The 12680-nt window shown below is 43.4% G+C and overlaps 1 protein-coding gene across 1 annotated transcript in view; it reads right to left on the reverse strand.

Moving 5' to 3' along the window:
- The window catches only part of IQGAP1 (IQ motif containing GTPase activating protein 1), a 188812-nt gene that overhangs the window by 16695 nt on the left and 159437 nt on the right, over positions 1-12680 (reverse strand). The window contains exons 19-30 of the mRNA XM_069766114.1: positions 11827-11997; positions 9991-10074; positions 9810-9881; positions 9655-9724; positions 8890-9098; positions 8142-8297; positions 6770-6933; positions 5552-5776; positions 5316-5456; positions 3378-3462; positions 1405-1637; positions 715-847 (exon numbers count right to left, since the gene is read on the reverse strand). Of these exons, the coding sequence (XP_069622215.1) occupies positions 715-847; positions 1405-1637; positions 3378-3462; positions 5316-5456; positions 5552-5776; positions 6770-6933; positions 8142-8297; positions 8890-9098; positions 9655-9724; positions 9810-9881; positions 9991-10074; positions 11827-11997 (1743 nt within the window). The remainder of the gene's footprint in view (positions 1-714; positions 848-1404; positions 1638-3377; positions 3463-5315; positions 5457-5551; positions 5777-6769; positions 6934-8141; positions 8298-8889; positions 9099-9654; positions 9725-9809; positions 9882-9990; positions 10075-11826; positions 11998-12680) is intronic.

The raw sequence follows: 12680 nt of genomic DNA on the forward strand, positions 1-12680 counted from the left end.
ATATTATCTATGTATAGAGGGATCTACTGGATCCATATAATAATGCACATCCAATACCCATCATATGTTTGATTGGGACAGTGTGTAAAGTGTATGTATAGGACTGACTGCGGCTCCGGGGACAGACGGATGGGGTGGGCCTACGTCCCAGTCAGGCTAGGACATTTCTCTTTTATTATGGCCATTTTTTGTGCCTTTTAAAGATTTTTAATTAGTGTTTTTGGCTTGTTATATCATTAATAAAAACTATTTTAAGGTGATCCCTTTCTGTGTGCATACCTTCTGAACTTGGGCAAACTTGGGCACTTATACAATTTTTTTACATTGTTTGGACAATCACTTAAACATAGGTTTTCTGTTTTTCTGTGCCTTATTGCTTAAGAATGTGCTTCAACATCTCAAAATCTTGGCCTTGGTTATGCTCTCGGCAATACCATATGTATTATCCACTGTATGGACCTTCATTACATGTAGGCTGCTGTATGGTGCGGTATTCTTATAGGCGTCTAATTAGGGATACCTACTATGCCGTTTGTCTAGTGTTACACTAGTGACGCTGCCGCCTGGATGAACACTTCACTGCACCTACAGGACTGGACCCATTAACCCTGCCAGGTGCGATAAAGATGCGCTAATGGCAGATAGGATGACATATGGCAATGTTGTCAACCTAGCCTGAGCCCTACCTACAGCCGACAGGGCTGACGTACTTACAGTGTGAGTATTAACGATTTCTCCTATAGAAATATAGATGACCGGTTTGGTGAGGGTGATCAGATCGGAATATTCATCCACATTAAATTTATCCTGTGGCTCTGGAACTTCACAAGCAGCCTGGAAGAAGCGTCTGTGGACAATGAGAAATCAGCCTTAGGATACAGACAGTGGTGAAATCTGGACCAGGGAAGGTGGCCACACAGTGCAGCCCATGGGGCAATGTTTTTAGCCCTTAGGTAGTCTCAATCCTTGGGACCGAACTGAAACAGCCAGCTGCAATATGTGACTGCAGACTTCTGAATCCTGACAGCGTGTGCAATGTATGCTGTAAGGATTCCCCTGTGATGCCAGTATGTGATTAGCATACTTCCGGTCACATTCCGACTAGACCTGCTCACCTGTCTCTCAGTGCGCAAGTCTAGATGGCACGTAACCACAAGTTTGCAGATCACATGCTTGCGGTCATGTGACCTGCAACACCAAAGAATCCTGACAGTGTGCGGAGAAACCTGAAAAAGTGACTGCACACTTTCATCCCAAGCCTGGACAACCCTTTAATGGTCACTTATATAAAATTTGCTGCCCCATCCCGTACATAGTCGACATCTATACTATGAGTCCACAGGAGAATCACGCATCATATCTTTTCTTTTCCGTATAAAGGATTATTTTAAGATTTGTAACTACCTAAATTTCTGGTAGGACTGAGCGAGGTACTCATTGATCATGCTCAGGTGGGCATTGTCCCCAAGGAACATCTTGTTGGAGGCAGCATGTTGGAGCATCTTGGCAATGGATCCAAGGTTCCGGCGCTGATCTGTGGTTAGCTGACCTCCAGCAGAAAGGTCAATGATATCAAAGGCATCTGGAGCCACAATAGCTGGGTTCATGTAGCGATAGTACAGCAGATTTCCCACGATCTATTACATAGAAGCAGAGGCAGTATTAAGGAGAAAAATCACATTTTTCTGTTAAAATAATAGTAAAAAGTTAAAAAAAAAATAGCAACAAATTGCAATTAGCAAATGACAGACGAATCCAAAATGTGCTAATTGCTTGTTTTCGGAATATAATGAAAGGTAGAGTCAGAACTAACTACTGTTGGACACCACCCTTGATGAGAAATTAGACTGTAACCTCTATAGGGGCATGTAAAGTTTTACATTAATACATTTTCGGTAAATTATTCCATCAAGCTGATCTATCACTGAACTTGTGAAACAAAATAATCACCTTGGTCAGAGCTAGTGCATTATCGAGGCCTCAGTGCAAAGAAGCAGAAAGCTAGAAGAACAGGAAAGAGAAAAGACTTCAGATAAAGTGCAGTGGTTGTCGGCAGAAAGAAAGAACATTGGAAATAAAGCATAGGAAAAATCGAAACCAGTGATGCTGTTGTTCTAAGAGTGCACAGCAGAGGGCGCCATGTCACTAGACTAAACAGTTTTGCATAGGGGACACTCTAAACTAATGAAGCCAGAGGCAGCAAGCACTGTGCAGGTATTCTACACACCGAAACATATCTACATACTGTATATACGGACAATTCATTTTACTTTAGTTTGACGTCATCTGTACGTATTTTCATTAAAGGGTATATCCGTGACTTTTCAAAAAAAAAAAATGTATCTAAGCACTAACAGGCAGGTAATTGCAACTTACCTACTTGTTGTGCACAGCGCTGTTCTTTCCTGGTACAGACCGCTCCTGGCGGGTATTCGGCTACCTCTGCTGATGCGACTGGGCGGGACTTCCGAGGTCAGACTGATTGACAGTCGTCTCCCCCAGTTAGGCAGCTGGGATCCGGCTGTCAATCAGACTGACCTCAGAAGTCCCACCCTGTCTATAGAGCGGAGCGGAAAAGAAGGCACCGCTCTGTAGACGTGACGTCAGCAGAGGCTTTTCAGGATCTCAGCTCTAATTTTAAGGTAAGCTGTTACTTTTTCATTTTCCACCCAAGTAACTGCACTCTATACAATCATATTCATTTATGGCCCTACACTTTATGGCCTCTCTACATCGAACCTTCAGATTTTTTTCAACAGCAAAAATTTAAAAAAAGACTGTGACCTGGCAGCCACTTATCTCTCTCAGGAACAAAGGGCAGGAGATGACCATCAACATTCATGCAGAGACCCTGATTCCACTGATATATCACTTACTTTACTGGTTGCTGCAGTTTTTGTGAAATCAGTGTTTTCTCTGTTGCAGATCTAGCAGGTCTCTAAATGCTGAGCTCTGTATAGCCCAGCCCACACCACTGATTGGCAGTTTTGTGTGTGCACTGTGCATAGGCACAAAGATGCCAATCAGGCTGGGCGGAGTTACACAGAGCTCATGAATGTGGAGGAATACACGTTAGTGATTATCCCCTACTGATAAAACAATGATTTTAGTAAAACTGTAGCAAGCAGCCCAGTAAGTGACATATCACTGAAATTCGGGCCTGTGTCTCTACATCATGCTACTTTCAGATCAGGTAGAAAAAATCTAGTGACAGATTCCCTTTAATAAAGTGATTTACAAAATTAAATAACCTTCGATGCTTGACAGAATATGCAAAGACGTTTCTGAAACTTTAGCAGGGCTACAAAAAGTTACTGTGTACCCAGGGCCTGATGTGTGTGTCCCGCTTATCTGCTCCAAACATTATAGAAACTGACCTTAAGCAATTCATCTTCTCCAGCGTCAGGGAACTTCTCATGAAGGGTATGTTTCAGGACCTTTGCAATGTAACGCATGGCGTACCTGGAACAGTAGAGGAAACATCCATGAGTTACACAGAACATTTGGCAAAGGTAAAAAAAGACAAATATGTAACATAAATGCCACTTGTGATCATGGGCATGGAGAACTCTACTGCACATCAATACAACTGTGAGATGGTGTTCAGTAAAAGGAAAGAATAAAGTCCTCACTTACTACTGAGACCTCTGCTATTAGGAAGATGCAAACGGATGTCGAGTTGTAGAACACAAGCTCCTCAATCATTAGCAGCTCTCTAATATTACACCTGGGTTTCCTTTGTATTATATAGGGGGCAGGTTAGACCTGTCACACAAGCTTCATCCCGAATAGATAAGTGTATAAAATAGGACAGCATTTTCTTAGCAAGTCATAGATTATAGTCAAGAAGAATTGTTTCTCCTTGCGGAGATTGACATGCTAAGCATGCCGAGATGAGGAGACTTAAAGCTGCAATGCTCCTCTGGGAAATATGCGGAGACAATTTGCATAATTAGCACATTTCCCAGAGGAGCATTGCGGCTTTAAGGCTCCTCATCTCGGCATGCTTAGCATGTCAATCTCCGCAAGGAGATACAATACTTCTTGGATATCGGTCGGACGCCTCTCACACAGCCAGACCAGATCTCACACTTTGCACTGATGAGGGGCAGTACCCCAAAACACAGTGTCTGCAAATTGAGATTCTGGTTTGGCTATTATCCTGAGTCATGTGACAAGGCTCGTTAAAGGGTCGACATTGACTTGTAGGATTGCTACTTCCAATAGGTGGCACTAGAGTTGTAGTTCTCTTCCTCTCTGAAGAGACAATTTGCATAAATAGATTATAGTCATAAGGTACCTTCACACTAAACGATATTGCTAGCGATCCGTGACGTTGCAGCGTCCTGGCTAGCGATATCGTTCAGTTTGACACGCAGCAGCGATCAGGCCCCTGCTGTGATGTTGTTGGTCGGGGCTAGAAGGCCAGAACTTTATTTGGTCGCTGGCTCTCCCGCTGACATCGCTGAATCGGCGTGTGTGACGCCGATTCAGCGATGTCTTCGCTGGTAACCAGGGTAAACATCGGGTTACTAAGCGCAGGGCCGCGCTTAGTAACCCGATGTTTACCTTGGTTACCATCCTAAAAGTAAAAAAAACAAACACTTCATACTTACCTTCAGCTGTCTGTCCCCGGCGCTCTGCTTCTCTGTACTCACTGTGAGCACAGCGGCCGGAAAGCAGAGCGGGGACAGACAGCTGAAGGTAAGTATGAAGTGTTTGTTTTTTTTACTTTTAGGATGGAAACCAGGGTAAACATCGGGTTACTAAGCGCGGCCCTGCACTTAGTAACCCGATGTTTACCCTGGTTACCGGCATCGTTGGTCGCTGGAGAGAGCGGTCTGTGTGACAGCTCTCCAGCGACCAAACAGCGACGCTGCAGCGATCCGGATCGTTGTCTGGATCGCTGCAGCGCCGTTTAGTGTGAAGGTACCTTTACTGAATTCTACTATGGAAATGAGCGCTGCTAGAAAGAGTAATTGGCATTAATGGGCAATTACCACCTTAGCAAGGTATCACCAGATAGGTGATAACTTGCTGATTGCTGGGAGTCTCACCACAAATCCTAGGGACGAGACTCAGACATGCCCAAATATTATGGACCAGTGGCCGCTCTCTTTGAAAAAAAACTGGTTTGGCATTGGATTTCAACAATCATTTGTTCTCAATGGAAATAAAAAGCCCCCAGTGGAGTCTGCCAGTGCCTGATCTCCACATTGAGAAGACGTGCAGAAGCGCATGACTAGCATAATATACACTTTATATAAATTGTAATAAATAATGGCATAAATTACAGTAGACACAGGAAGACTTACGGGATCTTATCCACTGAACTGATGATCGCTGAGAGGAACTTGTCTGTGACCGTCCTCATGTTCTTGATGGAGGCATCCAGTTTGTTTCTCACCTCCTCGTGTGCCATCGCTTGCTCCGGAGTCACATCATAAGGCAGTTTGCTGTTGAAAAATACAGTAACAAAAATTATTATGACCGCGACAACTACAAACTGGGAAAATATGATAAGCCTTAGTGGCAGTGGAGAGCGTCTCACCTAGCTTCTCCAGTCTGAGACTCCATCTGGTTTACCCAGGACTTGTAAATATCTACTGGGTCAGTTTTGATGTTGAGGGACTTGTCATCCATGATCTCTTTCACTACTGGCGACAGGATCTGCCTCAAAGCATTCTGACCACGAGCGCCACGATTAAAGCTCACCACCATCTTTATAACAGTCGGGTTCCCAGTGACTATTTCCTGAATCATGTCCACCTTGGATCTGTGACGAGAGAGTCAAATATTTTAGGATTCCAAGCTGAAAAAATGACTAACTTATTTTATATGGATCCGTCATCATGGCTATGCGCTTCAACTTCAAACAGCGCCAACTCTCAGCACATACATTATAAAGAGGAGACATTTTGTATGGTCCTTCTCAGTTTGTCCTTACTCTGCAGCATAGAAGAAGGATTGCTGTAAGAAGCAGTGAACAAGCAGGCTAGATGCTTAGGTCTCCTCCTGTCTTCACTTTATTCTGCAGTTCCAGGGAGGTCGGCATCCGCTCTCCCTGCTCTGGCGTGACATTGCCATGTTATGTGAGTGCAGGTCCTTACCATGGATGAAACGAGGACATTGGATGGAAGTGTGAGTGAAGCCCCATCAGCGACCATGCCTTGGCTGGAGCAGTCACGTGGCATGACAGTGTCACACATTTACTAGGAGACTCAGCACCGACATCCCTGTAAAGGCACCAGTGTGGGAGACGAGTGTTTTTAATTTTTTTATTTTACTCGGGTGGCTACAGCATTTAACAAGGGGTCGTCTAGGTAACATATAAATACATAATGACGTTATCCAGGCTTAAAAAACCATGGCTCCTCTCTTCCACAAGTAGCACCACACTTGACCATGACATGTGCCTGGTATTTGTAGCTTAGCTCTAATGAAAAGCAAAAAATGAGGCCGCGCTGCAATATACAGACCTATGAGGCACTGATTTAGGAAAAAAAGGAGCTATGTTTTCCTAATTCTTGACAACCCATTTATCACATCAAATTGAGGTTCATCCAAAATTGGCCCAAAAAGCATTTGAGTGCGTTCATAGACTGCAGATCCTTTCTGTAACTTGTACGTCTGCATGTACTGCACAACACTGGGCCTCGAAGAGGATTTGTATTTAGGAGTCCATAGAGAAAATCCATTACAATGCTGTGATGTGTGGACATGGGACAGAAGGCTCGGTAATCGCGTAGCCCTTTGGTAATGCACTCACTTTATCTCCTCTTGAAGAGCGGTTTTGAAGAGACGCAGCAGCAGATATTCTTCTCTTTGATTGGACGCATAGTTATAAAGAGTGAAAATGACAGAGTCCATGAATTTAGTGGATTTATTCTGGGGCATTTGGAAAATGAGCTTCGCCAGATACGTTGGATTAGTCTGCAGGAAACAATGACAGGCAGTCAGTTGTAGCATGGCATTCACGAGCGACAGGAACTCACTCGGGAACATTTGTGACTCGGTTACAGTCGCAGGAGGTCACATAGGAAATCATTAGATGCGACACTGCGATTTCACAAGCTGCCGTGTACCAATCTAGGCTATCAGTAAGTAGGGAAATACGGCTCAGCTTAGCGTTCACTGGCTTTATTACAGGGGATCGTACAGATTGACCCCTATAAGTGCTGACATATTCTAATTTGTAATTTAGTGTTTTGCATTATTCTCTGTATATTTTCCTATCAGTTAGACTTTGCATTCATGAATTGGATAAAAGTATTGTAGAACACGAAGATGTATTGACGTCAGACAAGGGGTTGTCCAGGTGCAGTAAAACTTTACCCAGAGGACAGCACATGTAAAAAAAAAAAATTACCAAATTGAGTAATACTCCCCTAACAGCACCCAACTGGATCCAGAGATAGGAAGCAGTGAGAATACCATTCCTTTATCACTTTAAGGAGTGCATCTTCAGATGTTTTATAATGACACGCACCTCAAAGTCACCCGACCACTGCAGCCAATCACAGGTGGCAGCATCCGGTGACTGGTGTAACAGTGTCATCATTGCTTCCTGTCTCTGAGCAGCCTGTGCTGGATCCAGGTGGGTGCCTGTAGGCGAGTATGTGACCACGTTTATTTTTATATTTCCTGCCCCCTGGGCAAAGTTTAATTTAGCCCATGCAACCTCTTTAACATAAGCAATTGGATGTCCATGTGTAGATTAAATGCTGGAGCAATCTAAAGAACCATGCAATGATGTGCACCATAATAGCAAGTTATCACCTAGCAATAGGATAGTTTATCACCTGCTGATCGATGTGGGTCTCACTGCTGGGACCCCACCGATCCCAAGAACAGAGCTGTGCTGTGAATGCAACAACCTATGGCCTCGGCTATCTCTGGCAGTCCTATAGGCTGGACAATGAATGGAGTGGTATGGGATCATCACTCCATTCAGACAGGGAACTGCAAAGCCCTAATAGAGGGAACCCAAACTGGTGATAACTTGATTTATTGGTGCAAACTCTTTAAATGAAGCTCTTAAACACCAAATGAATATTAACTTTAAGATACATAATGCTCCCAGTCAATCATTATCTTGTCCCCTAGAACCATAGTACAAATGTGTCAACCTATTCACATACCTGTAGTAAGTAAAAGAGGTGCTGGTAGGCCTCCAGCTTTTCCCTTTTCTCCTTGCTCAGAGCCTTCAGTCCTCCCTTCTGCTTATTCAGCATCATCATATCAGAGAGCTGCTCCTTATTTTTCTTTGTTAACTTTTTACTGTGGGACACAACATCCTGGAATGAAGAAAAGAATGAGTAAAGCTTCATCTTGGGTTCTCATGTGTCTCAATATTGGTAAAAGTCTAGGTCTCCTTCACTAGTGATGGAGAAAAAGCATAAAAAGGGAAGAGTGACTTACTTCTTTCTTTAAAGTCTACCGATGTGAATGACCGGCTCATGGAGCTCACGGCTGTTCGTACATTTCCCATAATGTTGCTGAGCTTTGTCTGTTTCTAAAGCCACGTTCAGTATTTTACATCAGTATCTGTAAGCCAAAACCAGGAGTGGGTGATAAATACAGAAGTGGTGATGTGTTTCTATTAGACTTTTCCTGATTGTTCCACTCCTGGTTTTGGCTTACAAATACTGAGGTAAAATACTGACCAATTACTGACCGTGGCATTATAGTCACTATATGGCTTGAGTTCTACATGACTTTAGCTGCATGTTTCTATATGTCAGGGCCATCAGAATCATTTGTATTGAATGCTTGTATATGTAATCTCACGAGACCCTTTACAGAAATGGATTTCTATCATGCATTACTGAGAGCTGTAAGTAATGCTATCGAGAAGCCCGGGCAGATGTTCTGACTGCAGTAACATACCTGCAGTGTAATTTTGTTTTTAACAAGAAGTCCAATCTTGATATCCATAAGATTGAGATCATTCTCCAGCTGCTGGTTTGATCTGAGAAGAGTCACTACTTCTTCTCTCAGTTTCATAACTTCCAACTCTTCCTGGAAATCCTGATCGCTCTGGTCCAAAAGATGAACAAACTTGCGCACCACGGCCATTGGTGGATCTTCTGCATTAACTGCAAGCAAGAAAGACAAAAGTATATCATTTCTAATATTAACACATTAACGTCAATCCAAGAAGGCATTTTTAGGAGACTGTAACCCTATGGCTGCCCATTCATATGGCAGCTCCATACTCATGCATGCTCAGCCAAGTGTCCATCAGAGTGGACTATCGCTGAAGAGCAGTGGCACTTGCTTTGGTGGATTGCAACAGTCCATGGATTTTTAGTATATATGTGCCCAAAAATTTCCAGTGGTTATAATACCTTATCTCCATGCACACTTCATTTTCATAAGGATCTCTGATGTCATTAGAGATCAAAAAAATAAAGTCTCCGAGAGCAAAAAAGACATCAGTCATCCTCACAAGAACAAACATTTTAAGCTGAAATTACTATTCCTATTTTCTTACAGTACTTAAAAGCCCGAACCTTCCTAGAATACTTCTAGACCTTTAGTTAGGTGTATGGTCAACATAAATAAAAGGGTTTATGACCTGATAACTCAGAAAGGCAATATTGTGTCTTAGCTCACGGAAGAGTCATTCACAGGTTAGAAAACTGAACCTACTCAAAGTCTTGTAGTCATCTCGGGCTTTGTTGGCACGGATAAAAGCTTGGATTTTTACTATATCATTAATCTGAGGACAAGAAATACAGAGGTATTAGTTGCGATCCCAGTAAAAGCATGCGCTATAGTCAGGACATGTAGGTCAATGTACTCACGTGGTCATGGAAGTACTTCAGTCTGTCTCTATAGCGTTTCCTGGCTTGATACATTCGAGCGTATGACTGAATCTAGAATAATATATAATGATGAATTAGTCTTTATGACATATAACAATGTCCGAAGTCACTCTATCATTTATTCACCATTATTCCGACTAATCAACTAGCAGCGCAGTACCTTCACTACTTCATCACTGTGATCGTTCAGATACCGCATACGGTCCCTGAATGCTTTCCGCTGCTTCTGACCTCTGTAGTGGGCCTATCAAGAAAAAGATAGGGGTCAACGGTTATCATTGTCATTTCAGATTTTTTTACTGTATACATATGCAGCTACCAACCTCAAATTCTGGACAACATAGAGGGACGTGAACACAATTTACAATGACACCAACAAATGCATTTTTTTTTTTTTTAATTTCTATGCACTACTTCTAATATGTTTGTGGTGTATAGATAAAGCCTGCCACAGTATAATGTATATATAGTATAATCAATGATTTCCTGGAGTAACAGTATTCATTACACATAAGAAAGGGAACCTGTCATCTGATTGATGCTACCCAATCCACAGGTATCATGAATCGGAGCATGGCCATTTTTTTGCAGCCAGGTATGTTTATTCTGAAATGCTGCTGTGTTTAAGGTAAGTACAGAGAAAAGATGGCCAGGACTATGTGTATAGGATGACAAGACCATTGTAGGTCCCGGCAGCTTCTCCTTATCAGGCCTCATCTGGAATACTGTGTCCTGTTCTGGGCAGCACATTTTAAAAAAAAGACATTGAAAAACTGGAGCAAGTTCAGAGAAGAGCTACCAGGATGGAAAGCGAACTGCAAATTATGTCCTACAAGGAACAGTAAGACGATCTGGGAATGTTTAGATTGCAGAACAGAAGTCTAAGGCTACTTTCACACTAGCGTTATCTGCAATTCGTCACAATGCGTCGTTTTGCAGAAAAAACGCATCCTGCAAAAGTGCTTGCAGGATGCGTTTTTTCCCCCATAGACTTGTATTGACGACGCATTGCGACGGATTGCCACACGTCGCATCCGTCGTGCGACGGATGCGTCGTGCTTTGGCAGACCGTCGGGAGCAAAAAACGCTACATGTAACGTTTTTTGCTCCTGACGGACCGCATTTTCCGACCGTGCATGCACGGCCGGAACTCCGCCCCCACCTCCCCGCACCTCACAATGGGGCAGCGGATGCGCCGGAGAAATGCATCCGCTGCCTCCGTTGTGCAGTGCGTTAAACGCTAGCGTCGGAATCTCTGCCCGACGCATTGCGACGGGGAGATTCCGACGCTAGTGTGAAAGTAGCCTAAGGCCTTTTGAACACTTCAGTCTTTTTGCTTCTGTCAAAATCCATCGTTTTGTGAAAAAAACGGATCCAGCAAATGTTGCTGCTGGACCTGTTTTTTTCTCATAGACTTGGATTAGCGACGGATTGTGACGGATGGCCTTTCGTTTCATCCGTCGTTTGACGGATCCGTCTAAATTCTGTGTCCGTCGCCCGGAGACAACGGATAAAGTAAAAGTTTTTTGCGTACGTCGAAAAATCGGCCAGCGACAGATCCGGCGCTGTCCGTCGTTGGCTATAATGGAAGCCTATGGATGCAGGATCTGTCGCTGTCCGTCAAAAGACGAAATCCAGCTACGGATCGCTCTCTCTTTTTAAAAAGATTTTCTCTTAAATGTTGCAGCATTTCAGAGTAAAACGTACATGGCTGCAACAACACAGCCAGATTTTGATTCATGACGCCTGTGGTTCAAGCAGTATGAAGCGGATGACAGGTTACTTTTACATGCGGCCTTAGACGACGGCGTCAAATTCCTTTCAGTTGTGAACAAGGGATTGCTTTATGTTTCTGAGCCCCATAAAGATTTTGAAAATAACAGGAAACCCGCTCAAGGGTGAATAAAGACTAAACCATTACCTGTGGTAACATACTATTACCAGACACTTCATGTTATTTAGGACCGACATATATTAAATATACTATGGAACCAACCTGAATGCAGGTCACTGCGGGAGCCTGTTCTTTTAAAAACGTCATTCTAGAGTTAAATTTCTTGCGCATCAGGTAGCCTCGACAGCGAGCTTGCAGTTTGGTGATGAGGCTTTCGTTAGCCAGCCATAACTGTTCCCGGTTGTAAGCAGCCGAAACACCAGAAATAGTGCTCTGTTAGAGTTAACCACACAAAATAATACTCATGACAACAAATCATGAGGTAAAACCATGAGGTAAAAAAAACTCCTAACCACAAATACAGGAATATCGATAAGATGAGTTCAACCTACATCATCCCTTCTTACACTCCTTGAGCAGAGTTAGGGATGGATTAGTATAGACAAGGACATAGACATCACCTCTCCACTGACATCAGAGGTAGTGTGACAACTTTGTGACAATTATGGTGGATTAACAGCTCATCATTTTACAGATGTCTCAGAAAGATTTAGACGAGCGTTTTTAAGTTATTTGAAGAGTTATTCCCCAAATAGAGGCTAAGTTACTGATCACTGGGCATCCGCCCGCTGGAACCCATAGCTATCTCGAGAGCAAGACTCTGGAACCGGTTTCTGCAGCCCGTCTTGAGCTGGACAGACGCCATGCTCGGACTCCATTCCATTCACTGGCTATGGGAGCCCAGAGAAAGCAGAGAACAGCTCTCTGCTATTCCCAGGAGTGCATTAACAATGAACGGAGCAGAGATCGAGCATGATACCTCTGATACAGAGCTTTGCCTAAAATGTAGTGCGTGCTCCATGGGTTCCAGAGCAGCAATCTTGAGATCGCAGGTGTTCCCAGCGGTTGGACCCCTAGTCACTGGACAGGAGATAACTTCATATTTTAGGAGTAAT

This window comes from Ranitomeya imitator, chromosome 4 (genome assembly GCF_032444005.1).
Source record: "Ranitomeya imitator isolate aRanImi1 chromosome 4, aRanImi1.pri, whole genome shotgun sequence".
In the NCBI taxonomy this organism is placed as follows: Eukaryota; Metazoa; Chordata; class Amphibia; order Anura; family Dendrobatidae; genus Ranitomeya; species Ranitomeya imitator.